The sequence below is a fragment of the Candoia aspera genome, chromosome 1 (genome assembly GCF_035149785.1).
Source record: "Candoia aspera isolate rCanAsp1 chromosome 1, rCanAsp1.hap2, whole genome shotgun sequence".
In the NCBI taxonomy this organism is placed as follows: domain Eukaryota; kingdom Metazoa; phylum Chordata; class Lepidosauria; order Squamata; family Boidae; genus Candoia; species Candoia aspera.
Genome location: NC_086153.1, coordinates 36,267,483 through 36,295,247, shown reverse-complemented (window position 1 = coordinate 36,295,247; position 27,765 = coordinate 36,267,483). Strand labels below are relative to the sequence as shown.

General features: G+C 41.9%; 1 protein-coding gene and 1 long non-coding RNA gene across 2 annotated transcripts; one reads left to right on the top strand and one right to left on the bottom strand.

Moving 5' to 3' along the window:
• Positions 1–28: 28 nt before the first annotated feature.
• APMAP (adipocyte plasma membrane associated protein) lies at positions 29–27,273 on the top strand. Its single transcript, XM_063301806.1, has 9 exons — positions 29–203; positions 7,395–7,511; positions 13,587–13,702; positions 21,830–21,922; positions 22,753–22,869; positions 23,182–23,356; positions 24,092–24,226; positions 24,665–24,857; positions 26,503–27,273. The coding sequence occupies exons 1-9, from the start codon at positions 112–114 to the stop codon at positions 26,710–26,712; spliced, it is 1,248 nt and encodes a 415-aa protein (XP_063157876.1). The 5' UTR covers positions 29–111; the 3' UTR covers positions 26,713–27,273.
• LOC134496058 (uncharacterized) lies at positions 775–2,125 on the bottom strand. Its single transcript, XR_010067860.1, has 2 exons — positions 1,282–2,125; positions 775–904 (listed from the first exon to the last, which is right to left on the bottom strand). It is a non-coding gene; the product is annotated as an uncharacterized LOC134496058 (long non-coding RNA).
• Positions 27,274–27,765: the final 492 nt, after the last annotated feature.

The window sequence follows — 27,765 nt, the reverse complement described above, 5'->3', positions numbered from 1 at the left end:
TCGTGGTGCGGGCCGGGAAGCCGTCCTCCTCGGCTTTCTCGAGTGAGCTTAGGCTGCGGGGTTGGGCAACCGTGGTTGATTTCTGTAACGCGGAGGGCCAGCCATCGCAACATGAATGAGGCTGAAGGCCTTCGGCAGCGTCGGCCCGCCCGGCCGCAAGTGATTACCGAAGAGAACACGGCGCAGGCAACCAAGGATAGCAGGTGCGTGAGGCTTTGCTCTCCTCTCCTCTCGGCGTGTCCGCTTTCGGTGGGGGTGGGATGCACCTGGGCTTTCGAAAGGGGCGAAGGCTTGGAGGGCGTCCTCGTTTCTCCCCTGCCCCGCTGGCCAGCAATAATACGGGGAGGTGGGCGCAGGCCTCCTGAGCCGGTGGCAAAGCCGGACTGGAGCGTCGCGAGCGTTCCAGCTTCCTCTCCTCCTCGCGTGGAAAGCGGGGTGTCGCCGGACTGAGCTGGTAATGGGGTGGGGGGGACAGGAGCGAGCGAGATGAGCGCTGACCATTTCGTGCCAGATCCTCACGGGTTTACGCCTATTGGGAGGCCTTACAGATAGGTCTGTTGGTGTTCAGGAATAATAAATATTCCACGGTTTTTGCTGCTAAGAGCGCCCTAGGAAAAAAGGCCCACGCTGAAGCCAAGGACAGGAATGCCTTTAAAAATAATAAGGGCTCTCTAAAGATCCAGGAGAAATACAGCAGTGGGTCCTGGGAATGGCTTTTGAGTGACTGGGCTCGATTTAAATCGGTGGGAATTAAAATTAAGAGGTCCAGAAGGGTAGGACTGGATTTTTATGAGTGGAATGGGTCACAGGATGGATATATCTTCTATTTCTCTTTGACTTTGTGGAATACAGTAAATTCGCAGTGTTGTTATCAATATTCTTGGCAGTTGTTTTAGAATGACCTCTACAAAATAAAAAATACACTTAGGGTAATATGTCACATGTCACTGTTTTTTTCTCCCAACGGTTTTTACATATTCACATACACATATACACACAACTGATGAAAAAGGTTGTCCTTCTGATAGGTGGTAGAATGTTTTTCTTTGGTTTTAAGTTAAAATTGCTTAAAATGTTCATAATTTGTCTTGTTAGTCTTTTCCATTCCCTTCACCTTCCTCTATAAAATGTAAAAGCGGTGATGCTGTGCAAACAAAAAACAACTCTATGATGAAGGCAATAAAACTACAGTAATTAAAAAACTGAGTGGCAAAAGCAATATTTTTTCTATGTAAGATGTATAGTAATTGGCTGTGGATGCATATGTACTTAAAAACTCACCTTTACTAAAACTTGATATATCTTGGTAAGGGCTCTGGATAATAAGCTCTTCTGAAAAGGAAATATTATAGAAAGAGAGAATGGCTTAACTAGGTAGAAAGAGTAGAAAGTTCAGGAAGCTTAATGTATAGATATCTGGAACTATTTGATAAGAGCACTGATCATAAGTTGATTTTAGAAAAAATTCATTTGGTGATTTATATCTGAAATATGACTAAATGTAAATAACTTCCTCCTGCAGAACTTTAGTGAATATTTTCTTTTAAAAATCTGAAGATATTAAATGCTTTCCTTTGAGAAGTATAAAATTTGAATGTTAACATTTTATGCTATTATGCAGTATTAGAAAAAAAGCTGTATTTAGTACATTTTGTTTGTAAAAGGTGCCAAACTGTCACCAAGATGGACGACACAATTAAGCTGTAGTTAAAACCTCTAGGTATTTACAATGTTGCTTAAAATTGCAATATTAGATATTTGTTTCTATGTTTTCAAAAGAAGAATGTCATATCCTGTGTACTTTAGTACATACAGAAGTATTTTCCTGATCCATTCTTTAGAATTACCTTTACTTAATATACTTACTACCTTGTTCCTTCCTCAGTCTGAAGGTCATGTTATAAAATAATAGCTATTGTGTCAGAATAGAAAAGACCAGACAGGACTTCTCAATAGGTAATTGCAGCTGGTATAATTTGCATTGCAATTGAGTAGATACATACATACTTGAGGAAATTTGTTGCTTTCCTACTTAGAACAATTTAATACATGGAAGTACTTGTATTGATACTTCAGGAACCAGCTTGTTGTAGTGGTAAAAGTGCTGGACTAGAAAGTGGGAGACTGTGAGCCCTAGTCCTCCTTTAGGCACAGAAGCTGGCTGGGTAACTTTCCACTCTCTCTCAGGCCAACCCAACTCAAGAGTTACTGTGGGAATTTGGAGGAGGGAACATTATGTATACCACCTTGAGTTGTACAAAATATAAATCAAATAAATGAGGAGGAGGAATGAGGGAAGAACACTATAACATTCTTTTTAAAAAATTTTATTAACCTTTTTAAATTAATCGTTCAAGGTATAATTAAAGCTCATAATGCAGAATATAAGACCGATAGAATACAAGTCTAAAAAAGTTCCTATAACATTCTTCTATGGCATATCTTAAGTAAACGTGGTCTTGCAAAATTGTTGATTTTGTGCCTTGCATTGTCATTGCCTTTCAGTGATCTGCAAGAAATAGCTTACTAATTGGTATGTTTTTTATGTTGTAAACTTGGGAGAGGAGAAGTGAATTAGGGAAGCATTTCCCAGGTTGGTGCTCTGTATGAGTTTCCCATAATTCTTAGACCGCATAATCATTCTGAGTGTTGCATTAACCCGCCCCCCATCACTGTTATTCTTGGGAACTAATGCAGGCATTAAGTGATAATTTGATATGCCAATATTGCTTGCTTTATGTGGAAATAAGATGGGGGTTATTTCCAAGTAAGTGTGCATAGAATTTCAGCCATGTCCTTTGTGACTGAAATTTTATTCATCCTCGTCTGACATCTTTATCCTGTTTGGGGACTCCATATTGTGAAAGCAGTGTTTTTAAATGTCAGATCTAATTTATTTATACATTTATTAAATTTGCACACTGCCTGTCTCACTATAAAGGTGACCCTGGGCAGCTTAAAAATGAAAAAGTCATAAACCATTATAAAAATACAAAAAATACAAATGATAGAAGGTAAAAGAGGGAAACTAAAAGGCAGAGAGAGCATCTTCAATCCACCAACCACCCCTACGGCTCCCTGCCACTCTTGGATCCCAAACTAGTTGGCAGAGCCAGGTCTATACACTCTTCAGGAAGGCCAGAAGAGTGGGAGCCAACCTCACTTCAGGGGGCAAGATGTTCCATAGGGCGGGGACAATGGCAGAAAAAAGGCTCTCCACCTTGACCCCGCCAGTCAAAATTCTTTAGCTGGCAGGGTCTATAACATGCCCTTCCTGCCGGACCAGGTGGGACAGGTCGATGTGATTGGGACAATACGGTTTCTCAGGTAACCTGGGAGGTTTTAAGGTCATAACCATGAAGGGCTTTAAAGGTCATAACCAACATCTTGAATTGGACCCGGAAGCACACTGGCACCCAATGCAGCTCACACAGCAGAGTTGTTACATGCTCAGCCCTAGAGACACCCATAACTGCCCGTGCCACCAGCTGCAGCTTCCAGATACTTTTCAAGGGTAGCCCCATGTAGAGTGCATTGCAGTAGTCCATACAGGAGATGACCAGGGTGTGAGTGATTGAGAGAAGGGCTTCCCGATCCAGGAAAGGGCGCAACTGGCACAACACGATATTGAGGAAAGGCTCTCCTAGCCACAACTGCCACCTGATCCTTGAGCAGAAGTCGTGAGCCCAGGAGGACCCCCAAATTGCACACTGGGTCCGTTTGGGGCAGTGCAACCCTACCAGGGACTAACAATGGTATATTCCCAGATACAGAGGAGCCCTGCACCCACAGCCACTCTGTCTTACTAGGGTTCAGCTTATGCCTGTTGTTCCCCATCCAGACCCCCCCAGCCTCCAGGTACCACAAAAGAACATCCACAGCATCACTCTGTTCACGTGGTACAGAGATGTATAGTTGGGTATCATCAGCATACTGATGGAACCTCATCCCATGGTGATGGATCATCTCACCCAGCAGCTTCATGTAGATGTTAAAAAGGAGGGGAGAGAGCACTGAACCCTGAGGCACCCCACACAGCAGGGACCGTCGGTTGGACCTCTTGCTCCCTATCAACACCGATTGGGACCAGTCTTGGAGGAAGTGAACAAGCACAAAACTGTGCCATCTACCCCAACTCCTGGAGCCGATCCAAAAGGATACCATGGCCAATGGTATCGAAGGCTGCAGAGAGGTGAAGAACAGCCAGGATGGATGCATTGCCCCCATCCTGCTCTCACCAGAGATCATCTAGAAGTGCAACCAATGCCGTTTCTGTTCCATATCTGGGCTTGAAACCTGACTGGAAAGGGTCCAGATAATCTGTTTCATCCAGGATTCTCTGGAGTTGCAGCGCAACCACCTTCTCTATCACCTTCCTTAGACAGGATGAAAATTATCTAGGATGGTGGGGTCCAGCAATGGCTTCTTGAGTAGACAGTGAACCAGCGCCTCTTTAAAAGGTGCTGGGAACACCCTCTCCTCCAAGGATGAATTAACCAATGCTAGAACCCACCACATGTCATGTCTCAGGTGGCCTTGACCAGCCAGGAGCAGCGTGGATCTAGTATACAAATGGCTGAGCTCACAATCCCAAGGACCCTGTCCATTTCCTCAGGTGCAACAGGATTAAACTGTTCCTAGATAACAGGGTAAGTCTGCTCCCTAGGCATCTCCAAAGGACCTGCACCACACTTGGCCTCCAACTGAGAACTAATCTGAGTGATTTTATCCTCCAGATGCACAGCAAATTCCTCTGCACAGCCCTGGAGGTAAACCTCTGAACTCCCTTACCCAGAAGAGTCTGGGTAACCCTAAACAGGGCCACTGGGAGGCACTCTGTGGACACAATGAGAGCGGAAAAATACTGGTTTCACTGCTCTTACCGCCACAAGGTAGGCCTTAATAGCAGCTCTGGCTTGTGTTCGATTGGATTCATCCGCTGTCTTCCTCCAGTGGCGCTCTAGACATCTCTTAATCCTTTTCATCTCCCTCAACCCTTCCGTAAACCATGGGGAGTGGCAGGAGCGATGGGCCCAGAGAAGTTGCACAAGTGTGATCTGGTCTAAGGCCTTGGCTGCCTTCCTATTCTAGACAGTGGCCAGTGCCTTGGCAGGACTGTGCAGCAGAACCTCACGGATAACCCCCAGTTCCCTTTGGAACCCTGCCAGGTCCATCAATCGCCAGGAGCAGACCAATTGCATAGGTCCTCCCTCCCTGCTGGGGGAGGGCAGCATAAGAGAATCTCAAAGTCACCAGGGCATAGAATTCAGTATATTGTATCCATTTTAACCTGGCCACAAAACTGAGGAAAGCTAAACTGGGATAGTAGCTTGCCCTAAGTTATCTTTCATAGTATACCAGAGACAGCCAAGGACCATATATAGACATGTTTCTTGAGAGAACTGCTGAAATCTTTGTAATTTTTCTGTAATATTAGCTAATACTGAAGCTGTTGTATCATAAAGCTTGTATCCATCTTCTACACTGATAAAACATTAGAAATTTGGTGCCTGTTCCATGTATATACCTCTGTCTAAACTGAACTTTCTAAATCCGTCTTGCGGGTGTTGAAATAAGATACTCTACTGATTTATAAATGTTGTAACAGAGGTTTTGTAAATTACTTTTATGTTGGGCAGGGATGCCTGTTCAAAGATTGCAGGAAGTTTTCACACATTTCATACCTGAAAATGGCAGCTGCCAGTTTTCAACAACTGTGAGAGAGCGGCCTCCAACAGCTACAAAAAGAGAATTTAAGACAGGTGTGGTTCTGAGGTCTCAGGTTGTCCACCTTGCATCTTACACATACTGTATTTCAACAATACTGTTTAATTGTACTTCAAATCCTTGCAATTCTATTATCCCTTAACCAGAGTAGGCCTGCATTTTTCTCTGTGAGCTACAAAAACCAACTATACCCCTATACCAAACTAGCTCCCAAAATATCACTGTAGTACCTCCGTGCCTTAGCACTGACGTTATATATTGGAGATTTATTTTACTTGAGTAAAGAATGCATACTACTACTAAGGAGGAAAGCTTTGTGACCATACAGTGTCTACAGCAGTGTTTCTCAGCCTTGGCAACTTTCAGATGTGGGGACTTCAACTCCCAGAATTCATCAGCCAGTCATAACTCCTGTTTGGGGCGGGAGGGGGAGTAATCACCCCTGGAGATGGTTAGTGCCCTAAAATAGCCTCTTAGATACACATGAGTGATATTCCAACTAGTATTGTCTGGATTTTGTACTGTATTTATCTCCAATATTATATTTGCATTTATATTTATGGTATTTTAATGTTTTTATTTTCGTTGTAAACTGCCCAAGGTCCCCCCTCTGGGGGGAGATGGGTGGTGGCAAAATGTAATAAATAAAATTTCAAGTAGGATTTGGATATTTCATTTACTTATGTTTTCTTTTACTAATTATGATGTTTAAAAAGCTTGGCCTTTACCTTGGAAGGGTGAGATTTAAGATGATTTTTATCCACAGAACTTCTGTTTTTTCCACTTATTTATCCTTACATTCTTTTCTGCATCCGTAATGAGGTTTGCATTGAAACAACAAAATATATAAATTATAAAGCAACCTTTGCCAACCTGATGCTCTCCAAATGGATTACATTTCATCTCCCAGAATTCCTAAGCATATTTTGAGATAATTCTTGCGCTCATCTGGAAAAATAAACATGCACAGCTGCAAATTCTAATTCATGGTTGCATAATAGAAGTTTACTTGTTGACAAAGTACTTTAATCTTGGCCTGAAATTGGGAGAGTGATTTACTGAACTATATTTGAGAGTGCTAGAAATATGGTTTAAAGAATTGGGAGATTAAACTATTATAAACCGCTGAGCTCCTGAGCTTGCCGATCAGAAGATCGGCGGTTCAAATCTGCGTGACGGGGTGAGCTCCCATTGCTAGTCCCAGCTCCTGCCAACCTAGCAGTTTGAAAACATGCAAATGTGAGTAGATTAATAGGTACCGCTTCGGCGGGCAGGTAACGGCGTTCCGTTTAGTCATGCTGGCCACATGACCACGGAAGTGTCTATGGACAAACACCGTCTCTTCGGCTTTGAAACGGAGATGAGCACCGACCCCTAGAGTCAGACACGACTGGACTTAATGTCAAGTGAAACCTAGTCCTGATGGCTGTTCACTGATTTTGCAGTTACAGGTAGCATAGTTCAAATACTTTTATTAGTGAGCAATACTGGAAGAGGGCTATCTTCCTATTATCCATCTTTTTGAGCATCCTGAGTGCATCTTGTTTGCTACTGAATGACGCAAACAGCTAGAATAGCTACTGGCCTGATCCAGCTGGACTCTTCTTACGTTCTTATCTGCTGTTGTATATTCATGTTCTAATTTATGGTTTTGCTTGTTTTTGCAGTACTTACAGCAACAGGGTATTTCGTGTAACTTTCATGACTTTAGCTCTGTCATTCATTATCCCATTATTTGGAGCAATCATTTTTCTGGATTGTCCAATAGACCCTCAGCCCATTAGGTGAGTACATAAGCATGTTTAATATCAGAATTTTGCATGTGGCCTAAACTTTCACTAAGGACCTTGTTATGTGGGCTTTTTAGTTTTTTGAGTGGTACAGTGCTGTAGTGAGCTGTTTAAGAAAACTGTTGTGCCATTACTTGCAGTTGTGCAGAAATGAAAAGACAGCCATTTTCTATCTTTCAAATTAACAGATGAATTTATGGTACCTTATTCTGCCTTTGCTTCCTGCTTCTGTGTCCCTAAACATTTCATTTAATAGATACAATATATTTAATTTTAAAAGTTGTCATTTTTCTTAACCATGTTGTTTCAACTCATAATCCTAATGTGTGCTATGTGCAGATGAATTTTCTCTGTTGTGATATTTTACTACTGTTGTATTAAAATTAGTGTGTGATAACTGCACCTGCAGAAAGATTGGCAGGTTTATTCCCCATTTGGAAAGACTTATTCTTCATTGTAACTGCTCCCTAAAGTCCCATAGTCTCAAAAGGGGATATGAAACGTAATTGATCACATCAGAATATACATTTGTAATAACATCATGATGCTATTCCTTTTTGGGGTAAGTAACAAAATGCAGAAAAGGAGTAAGAAATAATAAACCAGATCAAAAGCATGAGAAGAAAATAAATCTAGTTTAAATTTCCATTCACTGTACATGTCCATACATTTTTATCTTTGCAAACTATCTTTGCTCCTAGCACATCGGTATAGTGCTTCATACATTGCCTTTTGTTCTTTAAATTTCTCACCTCTTTTTCCAGCTCTATCCAATTACAACTTTCTCAGTCTTCCTATTTCTCTAGACCAATTCATTCTTCCTTCGTGCATTTAATTTGTGAATCCCACCCAAATGAAGCGGCGGGCGGCGGGCAGCAGAGGTTTCTGGTGGTGGCGGCGGCAGCATACCCGGTTTAAGTTGGGCCTGAGTAGACCTCCTGTGGACCCTGGAGGACCCTGGCGGAATCCCCCCCCCCGAATAAAGTGGCGGGCGGCGGCAGAGGTCTCCAGCGGCATACCTGGGTGGGCTCGAGTAGACCTCCCGTAGGCCCTGGAGGACCCCGGTGGATCCCGATAGCCTTCTGTGCTCCCCTGGTGGCCCCTAGATATCTCTGGATGGGCTGGACAGTGCCCCGCAACGGCAGCCCTTGTAATAGACTGAAACCTGTTGGGGCGACGGACTTGGGGGGGAAGTGGGAAGGATTGGGGGGTAAAGTGGCTCTGGGAGAAATCCCCTGGCCTTTAAGATCTTAGGGGATTCCGGGGGGGGGAAGGGAAAGGGAGATTGGCCATTCCCCTTATATTAGGTGGCAGAGGGCTGGGGTCCCTTGGTGTGAGTGTGAGTGTGCCACTCCTCCCGTGGATGAGAGGCTCGGGAGGAGGTTAGGATTGGCTCTGGTGTGGAAGTCTACCCGCCCTCGAGTGAGAGTCAGGGGTGGTTAGGAGTGGCTGGTCTGTCCCACCTCTACTAGTGAGAGAGGTTGAGGTGAGGCACTGTAAGGGTGTGGATGGCAGTGGTGAACCAACAGTGCCAAGAGCAGAAGCTGGTGCACTGGGGGGGATTGCCACTGCCTAAGGTGGATGGTGTGGGAGAAGATGGATGTGTGGGAAAAGGGACCCCTGGTTAAGCCCAGGAGTTCCAGAGGTCTGGTAGTGGAGGCTACCGGACTAGGAAACTCTGGGGGCTTTGGGGCGGGCTATTCTATCGAGATGGTGACAGGCCAGGGATGTTATGACGGGACCCGGAGGGCAGGCCATCTTTGGGGAAGACGCCCCTGGTGTTTATTACCAGTGGCATGTTCCAGCCCTCCATGGTCATACCCAGGCCCTGGACAGCAGATCCTTGTGAGCCCTGGTCTTTGGCTGCTGCTCCTTAATGCCAGGTCAGTGAACAACAAGGCCCCCCTCATATGTGATTTAATCACAGAGGAGGGGGCAGACCTGGCATGTATCATCGAGACCTGGCTGGGCTCGGAAGGGGGAATAGCCCTCGCTGAGATGTGCCTGGCCGGGTTTCAAGTATGGCACCAGCTGAGACACCAGGGCAGGGGAGGAGGGGTGGCATTTGTCATCAGAGAATCTTTAGTGGCCTTCAGGGGACCTGCTCCGCAAGTGGCCAGTTGTGAGACCCTGTTTTTCAAGCTGGGATCCTGAGAACAGTTGGGGGTCTTGCTGCTGTACCAGCCTCCCTGCTGCGTAGCAACCTCCCTGCCCGAGCTGCTGGAGGCCATCTCGGGGTTGGCAGTGGAGTTCCCCAGGTTCTGGGGGACTTCAATCTGCCGTCCCTGGGACGTGCCTCGGAGACGGCCCAGGAGTTCATGGCTACCATGGCAGCTACGGGCCTGTCCCAGATTATTTGGGACCTGACTCGAGACAGTGGTCACACCCCAGACTTAGTTTTCTTGTTGGAGCAGTGGCAATGTGATCTGAGGGGAGAGTTAGATCTGTCCCCATTGTCATGGTCAGACCACGCCCTGGTGACCCTGAGATACTATTGTGCCACCCCGCACTGCAGGGAGGCTGGACGTATTCGATTGGTCCATCCCTGGCGACTGATGGACCCAGTAGGGTTTCAGAGGGAGCTGGGGGTTATTCCCAAGGGCCTGCTGCACGGTCCAGCGAAGGTCCTAGTCACGGCCTGGAATAGGGCCGCGGCCGGGGCCTTGGACAGGATTGTGCCAACTTCTCTTGCCTTGTTTGACCCATCACTCCCCGTGGTTTATGGAGGAGTTGAAGGTTTTGAAGAGGGTTAAGAGACGTCTGGAGCGTCGCTGGAGGAAGACGAAGTCTGAATCTGACCGAATGCAAGCTAGAGCCGCTATTAAGGCCTACCTTGTGGCAGTAAGAGCGGCGAAATGTGAGTATTTCTCCGCTCTTATTGCATCCACAGAATGCCATCCAACGGCACTGTTCAAGATCGTTCAATCTCTTCTGGGTCAGGTAGATCCAGGGACCCACCTACAGGGCTGTTCAGAAGAGTTTTCACAGCATCTGAAGGATAAAATCGCTCAGGTCCATTCTAAGTTGGACTCTAAGTGTGAAGCGGAGTCTGGGGAGATGCCAGGGGAATGTACTTACCCTGTTATCTGGGAACGGTTTGATCCTGTTGGACCTGAGGAAGCGGACAGGATTCTCTGGACTACGAATGCAACCACGTCAGCTTGACCCATGCCCTTCCTGGCTGATAAAATCAGCCCGGGAAGTGACTTGTGGTTGGGTCCAGGCAATGGTTAATCCATCCTTGAGGGAAGGGGTATTTCCGGCTGCCTTTAAGGAGGCAATGGTATACCCCCTCCTCAAGAAGCCATCCTTGGACCCTACTATACTGGGCAATTTTCGCCCTGTCTCCCACCTTCCCTTCTTGGGAAAGGTGGTTGAGAAAGTGGTTGTGTTGCAGCTCCAGAGAATTCTGGAGGAAACGGATTATCTGGACCTCTTTCAATCAGGTTTCAGGCCAGGATATGGGACGGAGACTGCATTGGTCGCACTTATGGATGATCTCTGGCGGGAGCGGGATGGAGGGAGTGCATGCATCCTGGCTCTCTTGGACCTCTCAGCGGCTTTCGATACCATCGACCATGGTATCCTTTTGGGGCGGCTCAGGGAGTTGGGGGTGGGCAGTGTAGTTTTGCACTGGTTCACCTCCTTCCTCCAGGGCCGTTCCCAATTGGTGGTGATAGGAGAGGAGAGATCTGGCCCTCGACACCTCCATTGGGGGGTGCCGCAGGGTTCAGTACTCTCTCCTCTCCTATTTAACATCTACATGAAACCGCTGGGTGAGATCATCCGTCACCATGGGATGAGGTATCATCAATATGCCAATGATACCCAGTTATATATTTCCATCCCGGGTGAAGTAAGTGATGCAGTCTCCACCCTTTCCAGGTGCCTGGGGGCTGTGGGGGCCTGGATGGGAAACAACAGGCTTCAACTGAACCCTGGTAAGACAGAGTGGCTGTGGATTGATGGCCCCTCGGGTTCCAGAAAGTTGTCTTCTTTGGTTCTGGATGGGGTGGCACTTCCCCATTTGGAGATAGTGCAGAACCTCAAAGAGCAGGTGGCAGTCGCGGCCAGGAGGGCCTTTGCACATCTCCGGGTGGTGCGTCAGCTGCGCCCATTCCTGGACCAAGATGCCCTCCGAACAGTCACTCATGCCCTTGTCATCTCCCATATAGACTACTTCAATGCGCTCTACATGGGGCTACCCTTGAAAAGCATTTGGAAGCTTCAGCTGGTCCAGAATGAGGCTGCGTGGACAGTTATCGGGGCTGTAAAATCAGCCCATGTGACACCACTGTTACACGAGCTGCATTGGGTACCAGTTTGCTTCCAGGTCCAATTCACGGTGTTGGTTATCACCTTTAAAGCCCTACATGGCATGGGACCAGGGTACCTGAGGGACTGTCTCGTCCCCATAACATCGACCCGTCCCACCCGGTCAGGCAGGGAGGGCATACTACGGACCCCATCAGTAAAGGAATTTCATCTAGCAGGGTCCAGGAGGTGAGCCTTCTCTGCAGTGGCGCCTGCCCTTTGGAACATCTTGCCCCCGGAGTTGAGACGGGTTTCCTTGCTCTCGGACTTGCGGAAGAAACTGAAGTCCTGGTTCTGCCACCTTGCTTGGGAGGGGAAGAGGGATAGCTCCATCTAGGGATGGCTAGCGCCATAGCACCTTTTAGTGATTGTGTTCCATCTCCACTTGGATTTTACATTTGTTTTTATGTATATTTTAATGCTAATTTTAGGTGGTTATGTTTTTTAGTGTTATTTTATTGTAAACCGCTAAGAGTCCCCCATTGGGGGAGATGGGCGGTGATATAAATTTAATAAATAATAATAATAATAACCCTCATATTGCCATATTAAAATAAATAGTCATTCATGTTCCCAATCACACATCTTTGATGACACCAGAAGCATTTGCTATACATTTATCCATAAATACATTAAACCATCCGGGAGCCACCTCTCATTCTTGTCTTATTTTCTGCTCAGTTTTGAACCATTTGCTAAGCATTCCACGTACTTCCATCCCTCACTGCTTGCATTCAGTAGCCACACTTTAAGCCCACACAGGTAGTCCTCGACTTATGATGGCAGTTGGGACCAGAATTTCTATCGCTAAGCAATGTGGTCAGAAAGTGCAACAGCGTTGCTTAGCAACGGAAATCCCTGCAGTCCTGGTTGCCATCGTTAACCAAATCCCACGGTTGTTAGGCGAGGCTTCTTGCTGGCTTCCCACAACCTCATTAATATGCAAATCAAGCATGCTAATGGCTCCAAACCTTCCCTTTCAAGAATAGATAAACCTACTTGAGCATATTGCAAATCTCTCAATAAATTGACTGCGAACAAAAAAAAAGTTAAAGAAATACCTTTATTAAAGATCTAATTTTCTGATGGGTGTGATTTGCTAGATTTAAAACTGGTTTCCTTTAAGTCTTGTTTGGTTGTAGATATAAAATGCTAAGTGAAATCTGGAATTTTTGGATTATTTGGAAAGTAATAAAGTGGTTATCAAACAGCATTTACTTTGGATGGTTTATGTTTGTTCCTAATTGGGAGCTGTGGCAGAGTTTGATAAAGGTTTTAGGTAATGATGCATGCTAATTATGAAGATGAGTTCCACACACATAGATCTGTGTGTAGAGCTCATGTGTCTTAATTAAGACCATACACATGTGTCTTAATATATATAAAGACTAGAAAATATGCCACAGTTCACTTGAAATATGTAAAATTATTTATGCTTCTGTTAACTGGAACAGGCCCCGTTCTCCAGGGTTGATAATGTAATCAACCAATAGTTCAGCTACTAACAGCTAAGGAGCCTCCTGTACAGATTTGCTATGTATTGTTAGCCCACTTAATTGGCCTGATCCTTATGCTGATGGAAACTATTGCCAAATATGAAATTAATAGTTGCATAAGTTGCTTTAGGTAAATTGAACTATGCTGCTTTGAAAAATGTGTGATACATTCAAATTTCTTGGTAAATTGAAACATTATTTTGTATTAATCTTTTCTGTATGCATGCTGTACACTGATGAAAATCTCCCTTCTTGACAGCTTCAAAGAACCTCCTCTTTTTACTGGTGCTTTAGAGCCAAATGTTAAACTCCGACAAGCAGAAAGACTATTTGAAAACCAGCTTGTTGGACCAGAATCTATTGCAAATATTGGTGGTAAGCACAGATATTTGATGGGGATTTCTAATATCTGCTTAATAGTTTACATTACTTTTTTTCCAAAAATAACTTCTGGATGCTAAACTATAAAAAATTCTGAATTTGCCATGTCATGCTTGGATCTTAAGTAACATACAAGATAATTTGTGCACAATAAAGTTTTATGCTGATATAATTTTACTATATCACACAAATTAGCAAAAATTGTATACATATATTTGTGATTAAACGTGGTATAACGTTATGGAAAAAAAAAACAAGGCCTTTCATTGTTCATATGCAAAGCGCTCACCAGTCTTCATAGATTCCAAATACTGAGGGTATAGCCAAGAGGAATGTATGCATTTTTATTTAAAATCATGTTAATTTCTTAAATTTTAATTTCAGCCCAGAATCTGGCAGTAGTAGGATAAGTCCAAACCATGTGAATTAATATTTGAATTGCATTCCTAACTATCAATGGGAAATGCAATTAAACATTTCTGTATTTATTACAGTTATATACTAACCAGCCCAAAACTCTTATAAAGGCTTTCTTAATAAAGGATACAACTGAGGGATCCAATATATATGGAACATGTTTCTGTTGTATTAAACTATTAATCAAAAGAGACTATTTTCATTTTTTAAAGCAATCTTCCACTGATTTACCATAACAGAACATTCAAGCTCTTCATTCCAACAGGTTGTAAAAATAATTAATATTAATTCATCAGCTTATACAATGAGTGTTAATTATTTTTTGCATCAGTTTTTCTTATAGCATGGAATGTTAAGGTGCTTACACAGACAAATCTTACCTAAGCTTTAAAAAAACAGGAACCGAAATTGCTTTTACAAGAGACTAATATTTGCCCATAATTTAAAGAGTTCTTCCAGAAAGCTTGGGTGGGAGAGGTATATGTAGGTAGCTTCAAATTGTTAGATTGGAAAACAACATTTAGCAGTATTGAATCTGTATGATTTAACATAGACCCCCAGAAGAAATAGATAATTATTTTGAGCATTTGTGTACCAGGTCAGTGAATAGTATAATAATTGGAGAAGTTAACAAACTCTTGGGTTCCTTTCCAAATTGTAACACCCTCCTATATAAATTATGCTCTCAAATATGCAATATTTTGCAGGATTATATGTACAGATTTAATCTAGTGATTATTCGGAATTTTTAAAGTTTTCTCATCATGAATATGCCTTCTTTTCTTCTTTATGCATTGTAAATTATAACCTTACAAAAGATTAATATAAATATTTCTTGTAATTAATTCCTGAATGGATTACTATTGAATGATAAAGATTTTATTAAACAAATAGTGTTAAAAATGCTATCATATTTATTCTAACAGAAACCAGATGCCAACTCTGCCTAGGGCCAGATCCTCATTTTCTGCTTGCATCATTGCCAATACAGCCTACCCACTGTTCCTTGAGTGCAGGATCGGCCAATGCCATCCTCCATCTAATCCCAACCCACTGCAACTGCACTCCTTGCTCACATTTTGAAGTTTTGCTTCAAAAGTAATAATGCTTTCTACCCTAAATTATCTTAAGTGCTTGTGAGCAGTTAGTCTATCTTGCTTCATTCCAATCCAGGGACAACACCAGATCCAGTTGGTTATAGTACCTGACATACCCCTTTCCCTCCAATGGTTGGTCACTGCCCTATAAGCCCACTTCATCCTGGGCTGCTGTGTTCTCAACTGGCCAGCAGAGTCCTTTTTTTCTTTCCGTTTGATCTATCAGTGTCCATAAAGTCCATGAAATCTAGTAAAGTGTTCCAGCCACCATGTTTACTCCACTTTTTTTGCCAGCACACTTCCATTGCACCCTTTCATCTCCCAATAGGGGCCCTTCTGGTTTTTCCCCAGGCTGGATGAGGCATACTGCATACTTTACTGGAATGCCACAGTATTTCCAGCAATTCTGCTTTGCTTCTGTGAAGCTGAAGCATTAGTTCCTCATTGCTACAAAGTTTCGGTAGACCCACAGTAGAACAAAGGAACCAAAGAACAACGTGTTCTCTTTGCTGTGATCATCCTAGCATCAAAGTAATGACTGTGCAATAAAGGTAGGGGGAAGGATCTGTACTGGTGTCAAAGGAGAGAATGTGGGAAGGAAGTGTGAAGACATCCATGTCTGCAAACTTGGGAAAGCCAAGAAAAAGAAGAACTAGTGAAGAGGGAACTGTTCTTTTAAAAAAGGCAGGCACTTATAGACCTGCCCCTTCTGTGAGGCCTGACTTCCGTGAACGAATGGGAAGGGCAAGAAGAAGGGCAATGAGGGTCCCGGTGGCCATAGCCCAGACTGAGCACTAACCTGGCTCCATTGCCAAACCACTGCAGTCTGGACAGGAATCTGTCAGCCTTGGGAACAGCCAGAAGCAGCATAGCAGCTAAGCAGCTTAGACTGCTGGGCAGAATTGCTCTAAGTTTAGATATTGCATAAATACTTATTCAAGGTTGCATTACTGCATGTTATTTTTTTTTTAAAAAGCAGTTAAGCATAAATCTTGTGGGAGTTAAAATAACTGTTAACCTGTTCTGCATCGTATAATCTCCTCAGCAGTAGAGGTTTCTCATTTCTACTAATTATGAATCCAATAAGCTTTATGCTTCTAAAACTGAATTTTGACTACACTATGCTAGAAAAGGGGGACGCGGTGGTGCTGCGGGTTAAACTGCTGAGCTGTCGATCGGAAGGTCGGCAGTTCGAAACCGCGCGGCGGGGTGAGCTCCCGTTGCTAGTCCCAGCTCCTGCTCACCTAGCAGTTTGAAAACATGCAAATGTGAGTAGATCAATAGGTACCGCTTCGGCGGGAAGTTAACGGTGTTCCGTGTCGTCATGCTGGCCACATGACCCAGAAGTGTCTGCGGACAACGCCGGCTCTAAAGGCTTAGAAACGGAGATGAGCACCGCCCCCTAGAGTCGGACACGACTGGACTTTACGTCAAGGGAAACCTTTACCTTTACTATGCTAGAAAAAGATACTATAAGAGGTGGGAACCCAGCAAGGATTGTTACCTTGTCGTGGTGCTGGAGCTTGAGCACCTCAATGACGCCATGAGCTAAACCGTGAAGGGCCACCCATGATGGGAAGGTCATGACAGAGAGGTCAGACTAAATGCGATCCCTGGGGAAGGTAATGGCAACCCACCCCAGTATTCTTGCCGTGAAAACTAAATGGATCAGTACAACCAGAGATATGTCGGTATACCATCGGAAGATGAGACCCCCAGGTCGGAAGATGGTCAAAATGCTACTGGGGAGGAACAGAGGATGAGTTCAACTAGCTCCAGACGTGATGACGCAGCTAGCTCAAAGCCAAAAGGACGGCTAGTGGCCGACGGTGCTGGTGCTAAACGGCGAATCCGATGTTCTAAGGATCAACACACCATTGGAACCTGGAATGTAAGATCTATGAGCCAGGGCAAATTGGATGTGGTTATTGGTGAGATGTCAAGATTAAAGATAGACATTTTGGGCGTCAGTGAACTGAAATGGACTGGAATGAGCCACTTCACATCAGATGACCACCAGATCTACTACTGTGGACAAGAGGACCACAGAAGAAATGGAGTAGCCTTCATAATTAATAGTAAAAGTGGCTAAAGCAGTACTTGGATACAATCCAAAAAATGATAGAATGATCTCAATTCGAATTCAGGGCAAGCCATCTAACATCACAGTGATCCACATATACGCCCCAACCACAGATGCTGAAGAAGCTGAAGTAGATTAGTTCTATGAGGATCTGCAGCACCTACTGGACAATACGCCTAAAAGAGACATTGTTTTCATCACAGGAGACTGGAATGCTAAGGTGGGCAGTCAGATGACACCTGGAATTACAGGTAAGCATGGCCTGGGAGAACAAAATGAAGCAGGACATAGGCTAATAGAATTTTGCCAAGACAACTCGCTCTGCATAACAAACACTGTCTTCCAACAACCTAAGAGATGGCTTTATAGATGGACTTTCCCAGATGGACAACACCGAAATCAGATTGACTACATCCTTTGCAGCCAAAGGTGGCGGACATCTATACAGTTGGTAAAAACAAGACCTGGAGCTGACTGTAGTTCCGATCACAAACTTCTTGCACAATTTAGGATCAGACTAAAGAGATTAGGGAAGACCCACAGATCAGCTAGATATGAGCTCACTAATATTCCTAAGGAATATGCAGTGGAGGTGAAGAATAGATTTAAGGGACTGGACTTAGTAGATAGGGTCCTGGAAGAACTATGGACAGAAGTTCGCAACATTGTTCAGGAAGCGGCAACAAAATACATCCCAAAGAAAGGGAAAACCAAGAAGGCAAAATGGCTGTCTGCTGAGACACTAGAAGTAGCCCAAGAAAGAAGGAAAGTAAAAGGCAACAGCAGTAGGGGAGATATGCCCAATTAAATGCAAAATTCCAGAGGTTAGCCAGAAGAGACAAGGAAATATTTTTAAACAAGCAATGCGCGGAAGTGGAAGAAGACATAGGAAGGACAAGAGACCTCTTCCAGAAAATTAGAAACATCGGAAGTAAATTCCAGGCAAAAATGGGTATGATCAAAAACAAAGATGGCAAGGACCTAACAGAAGAAGAAAAGATCAAGAAAAGGTGGCAAGAATATACGGAAGACCTGTATAGGAAGGATAACAATATTGGGGATAGCTTTGACGGTGTGGTCAGGGAGCTAGAACCAGACATCCTGAAGAGTGAGGTTGAATGGGCCTTAAGAAGCATTGCTAATAACAAGGCAGCAGGAGACGACGGCATCCCAGCTGAACTGTTCAAAATCTTGCAAGATGATGCTGTCAAGGTAATGCATGCTATATGCCAGCAAATTTGGAAAAAATAAGAATGGCCATCAGATTGGAAAAAATCAACTTATATCCCCATACCAAAAAAGGGAAACACTAAAGAATGCTCAAACTATCGAACAGTGGCACTTATTTCACATGCCAGTAAGGTAATGCTCAAGATCCTGCAAGGTAGACTTCAGCAGTTCATGGAGCGAGAATTGCCAGATGTACAAGCTGGGTTTAGAAAAGGCAGAGGAACTAGGGACCAAATTGCCAATATCTGCTGGATAATAGAAAAAGCCAGGGAGTTTCAGAAAGACTTCTATTTCTGTTTTATTGACTATTCTAAAGCCTTTGACTGTGTGGACCATAACAAATTGTGGCACATTCTTCGCGGTATGGGGATACCAAGTCATCTTGTCTGCCTCCTGAGGAATCTGTATAACGACCAAGTAGCAACAGTAAGAACAGACCACGGAACAACAGACTGGTTTAAGATTGGGAAAGGAGGACGGCAGGGCTGTATACTCTCACCCTACTTATTCAACTTGTATGCAGAACACATCATGTGACGTGCTGGGCTTGAGGAATCCAAGCCTGGAGTTAAAATCGCTGGAAGAAACATTAACAATCTCAGATACGCAGGTGATTCTACTTTGATGGCTGAAGAGGAGCCTTATGATGAAGGTGAAAGAAGAAAGTGCAAAAGCTGGCTTGCAGCTAAACCTAAAAAAAACCAAGATTATGGCAACCAGCTTGATTGCTAACTGGCAAATAGAGGGAAAAAATGTAGAGGCAGTGAAAGACTTCGTATTTCTAGGTGTAAAGATTACTGCAGATGCTGACTGCGGTCAGGAAATCAGAAGACGTTTAATCCTTGGGAGAAGAGCAATGACAAATCACAGTAAAATAGTTAAGAGCAGAGACATCATGTGGACAACAAAGGTCCGCATAGTCAGAGCAATGGTATTCCCAGTAGTAACATATGGCTGCAAGAGCTGGACCATAAGGAAGGCTGAGAGAAGGAAGATCGATGCTTTTGAACTGTGGTGTTGGAGGAAAATTCTGAGAGTGCCTTGGACTGCAAGAAGATCAAACCAGTCCATCCTCCAGGAAATAAAGCCAGACTGCTCACTTGAGGGAATGATATTAAAGGCAAAACTGAAATACTTTGGCCACATAATGAGAAGACAGGACAGCCTGGAGAAGATGCTGATGCTAGGGAGAGTGGAAGGCAAAAGGAAGAGGGGCCGACCAAGGGCAAGATGGATAGATGATATTCTAGAGGTGACGGACCTGTCCCTGGGGGAGGCGACGACTGACAGGAAGCTCTGGCGTGGACTGGTCCATGAAGTCACGAAGAGTCAGAAGCGACTGAACGAATAAACAGCAACAAGGGGTGGGAAATTTAGTAATCTTTTGGCTTTTAGATTTAAATTAATCAAGCCTCACATAGTGTAAATTTTATTATGATATAAGAAAGTATATACATATTTTAGATCTACTATCAACAGTTTTAAAATTTATCTTAAATTGGGTTAGTTCTAATTCTCAACAGCAAATTAAGGTGTGGGGTTTTTGTTCTTTCACAAAATGTAAGGCTCGCATAGATATGAATAAACTCATTTCACCTATTTTCCTGGAAAAATCCAGGAAAGCAAGCAAAAGACTTTTGCTTCAGGCATCTGTTTATTTCTAAGTAACAGGTAAAGATGTATTAGGTATTTGTCCTTTTTCATCTTGTAATCTGTCTGGAACATTGCATGTTCTCTTACATAATTTCTTTTTAAAGCAATAAACCTTATTTTTCTCTTTTCTTGAATAAAGGGCTGAACGTCCTAATCCCATGCCTTCCCACTACAAGGTGAGGAGGCTCCAAGATAGACATTAAGTCATTTTCCCTGTAGTTTTACCTTGCCAGAAAGGCAACACAGGTGGTGAAAGCCCTATCTGTCTCATGCACTATGGTTGGGGTGGGGGGAATGCCAGGTAAGGCACTCCTTGGAAGATAAGCAGTGGCAGTGGGAACTACCAAGCTAGTACTACCAGATAACAGATGGTGCTAGGAGAAACCATGGGTTCTCAGAAGAGGAGGTTTGAAACTCAACCTTGCCATTGCAGGATGATTTGGTTATTTGAAAAAAGGTTAAAAGTAGAAGATATGGTTAGCTTAGAGAAGAGGAAATTAAGAAAGAGTAATTGTAGTTGTCTTTTATAACAACACTTTTTATGCTGTTTTGTGGGAAGCTGGCAAATTCTCAAGTCTTCTCAGCAATTTCAGTAGAGCTAAGACGACTATGTTTAGAAATCTGTTACAGCTAATAGCCATCATAGTGACAAGGTACAATCATCTGATAAAATTAAAGCAGCTCACATTTTGGTCCAAACAGGCCGTTTGAGGCTTGCTGTTCCATGTATGAAACATTTTGCACACATTACTGTAAAGATTTTATGAACTCATTCCCTGATTATCACCTCTATGGTAACAGCCAGAAGTTGCAGCTGGTACAAAATGTAGTGGCAAGACTGCTGATACAATATATATTGTGGATGTTTTACTGTTGATGTTATTGTAAACCACCATGAGTGTGTAGTTGATTAGGTAGTATATAAATGGAAGAAGTATATCAATAAATCCTGTCAGTGTAGACCGATACTGATTTTGAAGTTATTGCAATCGGTTACCAGACCAATTCATAGTGCTGTTAAAGGTCATAAAGCCCTTAATAGTGCAGCGCCGAGTTATACTGGGCAGCACTTTGTCAAAATTGAATGTGCCCATTCCTTATAGACATCTAGGGCGGTTCTGTTGAAGATCCACCCTTCCTGGGAGGTATATGGGGTGTGAACCAGGTGATAGGCCTTCTTAGTAGCAGCCCACACTCTGTGAATATGTTCCCCTGGAAGTATGGGAAGCCTGAACCCTCCTTGCTTTCTGGAAGTAACTTGTATTGGAACTGTTCCAGTGAGCTTTTGGCCATTGGTGTTCAGGCAACCCTCATAGATTATTTATTGTTACTTATGCTATTGTTCTAATTTTAATGTATTTGGAATTGTTGCTTCCCACCCAGAGTCTATGAATAGGGTGGCCTATAAATAATAAAGTGTATTTGCTGATAGAGGCAGATGCATTTCAGTGATGGTCCATGTTACTCTGATTTAAAAAATCTGCTAATACAGACATCATGGAAGGCAAACTTTAGTTTTGCTCTTTGAGGGTTTTGTGACATACCAGTGTGTAGAAAGCATTTTTGGTTTTCTAAACCCTTTCATAAGCCTTGTGTGTCAAAACATGTTATGTAGCTCATGCCAGCACTTGTCTCTCATAGATGTGCTGTTTACTGGTACTGCTGATGGAAAAATTCTGAAGATTGAAAATGGAGAAATTAGCACTTTAGCTCGACTTGGCCATGGTCCTTGTGGTAAGCAAACACTGGTTATTTTGCTGTTGCTTTTATACTGTGGTTTGACTTATGTAGTAGACGATTTCAGTCTTGCTGCATATTTTCCATTGAACACTCTTAAATATATGAAAATTTATTTTGTGATATGCAGCTTGTGCATTTTGGAATGGTACTTTTGGGTATGTGGTTGTAGAAGACTTACGGACATTTGGTCAACAATCTCCTTTTAAAGTGAATAAAAGCGAGGTAGGAGTGTTCCTGTGGAATAAGATCTTGATAATATTTATGGTTAGCGTTCATTAAGTACTGTGCTATACCATTATCCATTATCATCTGTTTAGCTTCATTTAGCTTGTGAAAAACAATTTTAAAAGCACCAGATTATAAATGCAGAATCAGAATCTAGCACATGATGAAATCAGATGTATTGATTATAAAAGTCTATCTAACTTTATATTAGAGAAAATCTATTAGTATTTATATAGGGATGGGCAGTGAATGGTTCTCCAGGTGTTTCTGAACTCCAGTTCCCTTCAGACTTAACCAACCTGGCCAGGAAAGAGTGCTGAAAAGAGTTGCGCTCCAGTATCTGGAAGGCCTTGTATTGCCCAGCCCTTCAAATCTCACAAGATGCAGTGTTGTTTTTAATTACATCAGAATGATATGAATTTTGTAAATATGTAATATGAAGAAAAAGAATATAAATCTAATTAAGCAGAGGTGTTTTTGAATGTTCAAAAATTTTATGTTTTATCAGTCATTCAAGATTATTAATATTCTTTTTTGGAAGCACAATAGAAAACTTTGTTTAGAAGCTGCATACTTTAAATGTAGCGTGTTTCCTAAAGGTACAAGAGAAGATGAGCCTACATGTGGGAGACCACTTGGAATCCGTGCTGGACCAAACAATACTCTTTTTGTTGTAGATGCCTATTACGGGCTGTTTGAAATAAATCCTGTCTCAGGCAAGTGTACCTCTTTTCCCCCCTTCCCCTCTTTTCCTCCCCCACTTTTGCTCGCTCGCTCACACACACACTGCACTAAACCCTAATTGGTTTTAATTATGGTTTCAATGGTAAGCTGTAAACCATTATATGCAAGTGACACCTATTTTGAATTCTGCTTAGGAATCTGTTGTTTTGAATCCTTAATATTAAAGAAATTCATGGTAGACATAAGTAGAAATGACACACTCATAACTGCAGAGTTACAACCCATACAAATATAAGTACAAGAGAGCAAAGAGTTAAATGTAACATTTGTTTTTCTTTGACCAGGTGAAGTCAAGCCACTTGTGTCTTCTAAGATTCCTATTGAAGGGAAGAACTTATCTTTTGTGAATGATCTTACAATAACTCGGGATGGAAGGAAAATCTATTTTACAGACTCTAGTAGTAAATGGCAAAGAAAAGATTATTCCTTATTAATCATGGAGGCTTCAGATGACGGACGGTAAATGTGCTAGCCTGAGTTGTAAATTAGAATTGCCAAAGCAAAATGGTGATGAAACAGTTTGATATTGTTACGTGGAAAATAATTTTCTGGGGCTGATGGGTGTGGTATTTCTAGAAACAAGTGTTTGTTCTTATCTGGTGTGATTATTCTTAAATTATTTACTTAAAATAGTCAAGTAACATTTATACTTAAGATTGCACTGGTTTAGTAATCTGTTGACATACTTGAGATACCTTTCCGTATCTTTTCTTCCTTGACATGGAAAGTTTGTATTCTTTTCTATTCTCTGCATAAAGTTGCTTACCCCAAAAGAGAATAGTATGATGGGTATGTACAAAGGCTCAGTAGTAGCATAGTGAGAGAAAAATGCCACTGGCCTTGTTATACCTCTAAATAACACTTTGTTTCCTGATACAAGTCAAAGTGTTGGGGATAAATGAAATGTTCAAGATACCTCAGGGACTACCATATTCCATATTAACCAGTGTGTGTCTAAAATCTGATGCGTTGGCTGAGGCATATTTGGTTCAGGCAAGTTAAAAAGCCTTCTCAGTAGTGTAGCTAACCTCTGAAGCTCCCTAACTTGAGAAGCCAGTTGTTCCATCAATGTTATTTTAACAGTTTCAACTATAGGCTGTTCTTCTGCATATGGCTAACTCATATGCATTAGAAGGGATTGAAAGGGGATTAGTAATACAATGGGTAATACCTGTGTAATTGTTCTGTCTTCAGCTTACTTGAATATGACACAGTGACAAAAGAAGTCAGAGTCTTAATGGAAGGACTCCGATTTCCAAATGGCGTCCAGCTCTCTCCTGCTGAAGACTTTGTATTGGTGGCTGAAACAACTATGGCAAGAATACAAAGGTAGGTGAGACGCTTGTGAGAATGCTGTATAGGTCCAGCTATTTAAAAATTGACTAAATGCTAGTTTATTTTATTTGTCTGGGAAAATGAGTAGAAACATTGCCTCCTATTTGATGTTTATTTCTTTATTATCCTTGCTAAGTAAGGAGGATTTTTTTACTAAGTCACTGTGTTCTGTAATTTCTAAACAATTTTATTGGTAACTGGGATGCTCTGTAGGTTTTGTGGTGCCTTTCTTTTTTAGTACGTAGTAAACTTTACCTTGCCCTTTGTATTTGCTCCAGATTGCTATTGTTTTAATGTATTCTGTTGCTGTTCATACTGTTTTATAATTCCAACCATGTTCTGATCATTAGATTAGGTTAGAAATGTAGCATAAAATATTAATGCATTCGTTGTTTCATACAGCTAGTCTGTAAAATGTTATGTGTTTTTTAGGTATTATGTATCTGGCCTAATGAAAGGTGGAGAGGATATGTTTGTTGAAAATATGCCTGGTTTTCCAGACAACATCCGTTTAAGCAGCTCTGGAGGTTATTGGGTAGCTATGTCAGCTATTAGAGCCAATCGTGGATTTTCTATGTTGGATTTCTTATCTGAAAAACCATGGATTAAAAGAATCATATTTAAGGTAAGAGACAACAGTAACATATCTCCTGTATTCATGTACTAGACTGAGCTCAACATCCTCTAAAGGAGATTCTTTTGAATAGGTTCCCTTTGTAGGGAATTTACTTCTTCTCCCTGTCCCCTTCCAGGTCTAGCCATTGCAACTTTTAAAACAGCGCTTTATTTGTTTAATAACACAGAACAAAGAATAAAGCAATAACAAAGAAGAGGGGAAATAAAAAGAATGCAATGACCATTGTAATAGCTGTTACTCTAGCAGTCAATGCAAACAGAATGAAAAATTATTCCTTAACTGGATTCCTTATTTGAAACTGGTGTATGCACAAAAAAGGCTTATATGAGTTTGTATTTTTAACTGAATTTCAAGATGAATCACAAATGAAAATACTCCATTTGTGTCAGTAGTGGCAGTGATCAGCTTACATGGCTCCTTGTTTGGCCATCCTTAAAGATGGCAGAGGGGCTATGGGATGGTCCTGATCCTTTAGCTATTAATTCAGAGACTCTTGCTACAAGCCATCAAAGGATATAAAAGAGTCTTTATTAATACAAGTGATCATTTCCAATGCAAAGACTTGACTGAGAAACGCCCGCGCAAAATGGCAGTTACATCCTTCACCTTCACACCAGCCCCCCACCATGGGGAATTCACTCCGTGACAGCCTCTCCCTATATTCTCACCGCTTCTATATTTCCCAGTTAAAAATCCTTCACTCACAAGCTGATAGCACTGTTCAGACTGAACTTGGTGTCAGGCTGTTTGACTAAACAACTCTAATCAACATTCCTCACAGCCCTGCAGGCATGCCAAACTACTACTTCAAAGCATTCCTAATAGCCCTGCAGGTATACTAATTACTACAACACCCATAAACACTTTGGCAGGATATTCCATCCTGACAGGCTGGCACACAGATATTATGCATAATTTAAGTCCTCTCTTCAGTCTTTTTGTGGTCCAGGCAGTCAATCTGTTTTTGAGTCCTCTCTAGTCCAGTAGCTGTTCTTCCTGCCAGTAGTCCTGTGGCTGTTGTGTGATACTGATTCATGTACATCTTATATATCTTGCTCATTTGTTATATACATGCATTTAGAGGACTTCTGGTCAGATATGAAAGCTCTCTGCAAAAGTCATGTAGGTTGGAATGGTACAAAAAGAATATCCTACTTAATATTATGATATACAAAACTTTTTTCTTTTTGTGTATTATACTTAAGGTCAATGATTTGATGTGCAAGATACTTTTGTTGTAAATTACTATTTTTCATATTTCTACTATAGCTATTCAGAAAAGTTAGACAATTCCAGATGATAATTATGTAAGTTGTAGTCAATATTGTGTAATACCTTATGGTATTCCCCAATGATGCATTTGATAAAGGCATAATATATGCAAAAAATCCCAACTATTTGTATTGAACTTTTTTCTGACCAAGTCCATTTTGGTATGGCACCATTTAACAGTAACAATCATTATTATCAATTAGATTCCAGAGTGGTTAATTTTGTCTGACATCATGCATATTCAGGTATTTAAAACATGTATGAGTGAAACAGTTGCTATTAATTGATTTAATAATCTCAAGTGTTTGAAATGTTGATGATTAAAAGAGAACTGTCTATAACATGATTGTTTGTGTTGCAGCTGCTCAGTTCAGAAACTGTGATAAAGTTTGTGCCCAAGTACAGCCTTCTTGTAGAATTAAGTGATACTGGATCCTACAGAAGAAGCTTCCATGATCCAAATGGAATGGTGGCAACATACATAAGTGAAGCACATGAATATAATGGACATCTCTATTTGGGGTCTTTCCAATCCCCTTTTATTTGTAGATTGGACCTTAAGGATGTCTAATTCTGAGTTGAAAGCAATAATGCTGTTGCCTTGAATCACTCTAGAATGACAAAGAAGGATGAGTCACACATTTTGGACAAGGAGGAAGAATGGAAGCACAGTCAGTCATGAGCACTGTAACTCTATTTAACTAGCAGGATGCAGAATTAGTCCTCTTCTTACTTAGGCATGCCATACCATAAAACCTGTGAATTATCTTGTTTAAGTTCCCTTTAAAAATGGTGGGCTGTGTAAAAGTTTTTGGTGCACTGTCTATAGCACCTTTATTACCTTTCCATAAGATAAATAAAATACAAAATTACCTCATGAAACAATATTTGTTGCATTTAATATTTTTAGAAATGCTATTCAAATCTGTTATATGTATGTGGTCGGCTTTTCAAAGTTCAAAATTTTGTCCTGTAAATACATCATTGCTCTGCAGTTGCTAATCTTAGATATAGTGCAGTGAATTTATTTCCAATTTGGATCTCTCTTTATAAGCATGTTTTAATGCATGCACATTATAATAGCAATGCATTTATAGTTGTATTAATAAACTGAACATGACTACAGCTATAATTCCATTTCCAGTCAATGATATTTTCTGCATGGATAATTTTAAAGACATGGAATTACTTTTATGCGATTCTCTAAATCTGAGGCTAACGTAACTAACTTAGGAAAAGCTGGTTCCACTATCCTATTGTGCCTCTATTTAATCATTGACACAAGTCCTTTAGGTATAGGAATGCTTTAATATCGGGGGTGAGGGGTCAAAAAAGTCAGGATGGCGGCCATGACCATACAACCTAAGCTCTATGACATTTTCATGTATGTTGCAATGCGAATTAAAAATTGCTGGGGCTTTGGTCACATGGATGTGACTTTTTTTTTTTACCTGCCTATCCTTAGCTTTTAAATGAGGGGTGGCCTCTAGTGCTGCTGAAGTATAAATCTCAGCCAGCAGATATGGTAGTGAGGTTGTTTAAAATTGCAGTCCAATGACATGTACAAGACTGTAATTTCTCCATCTTGCATTAAATTCTCATACTATTTCACTGGTATATGGTG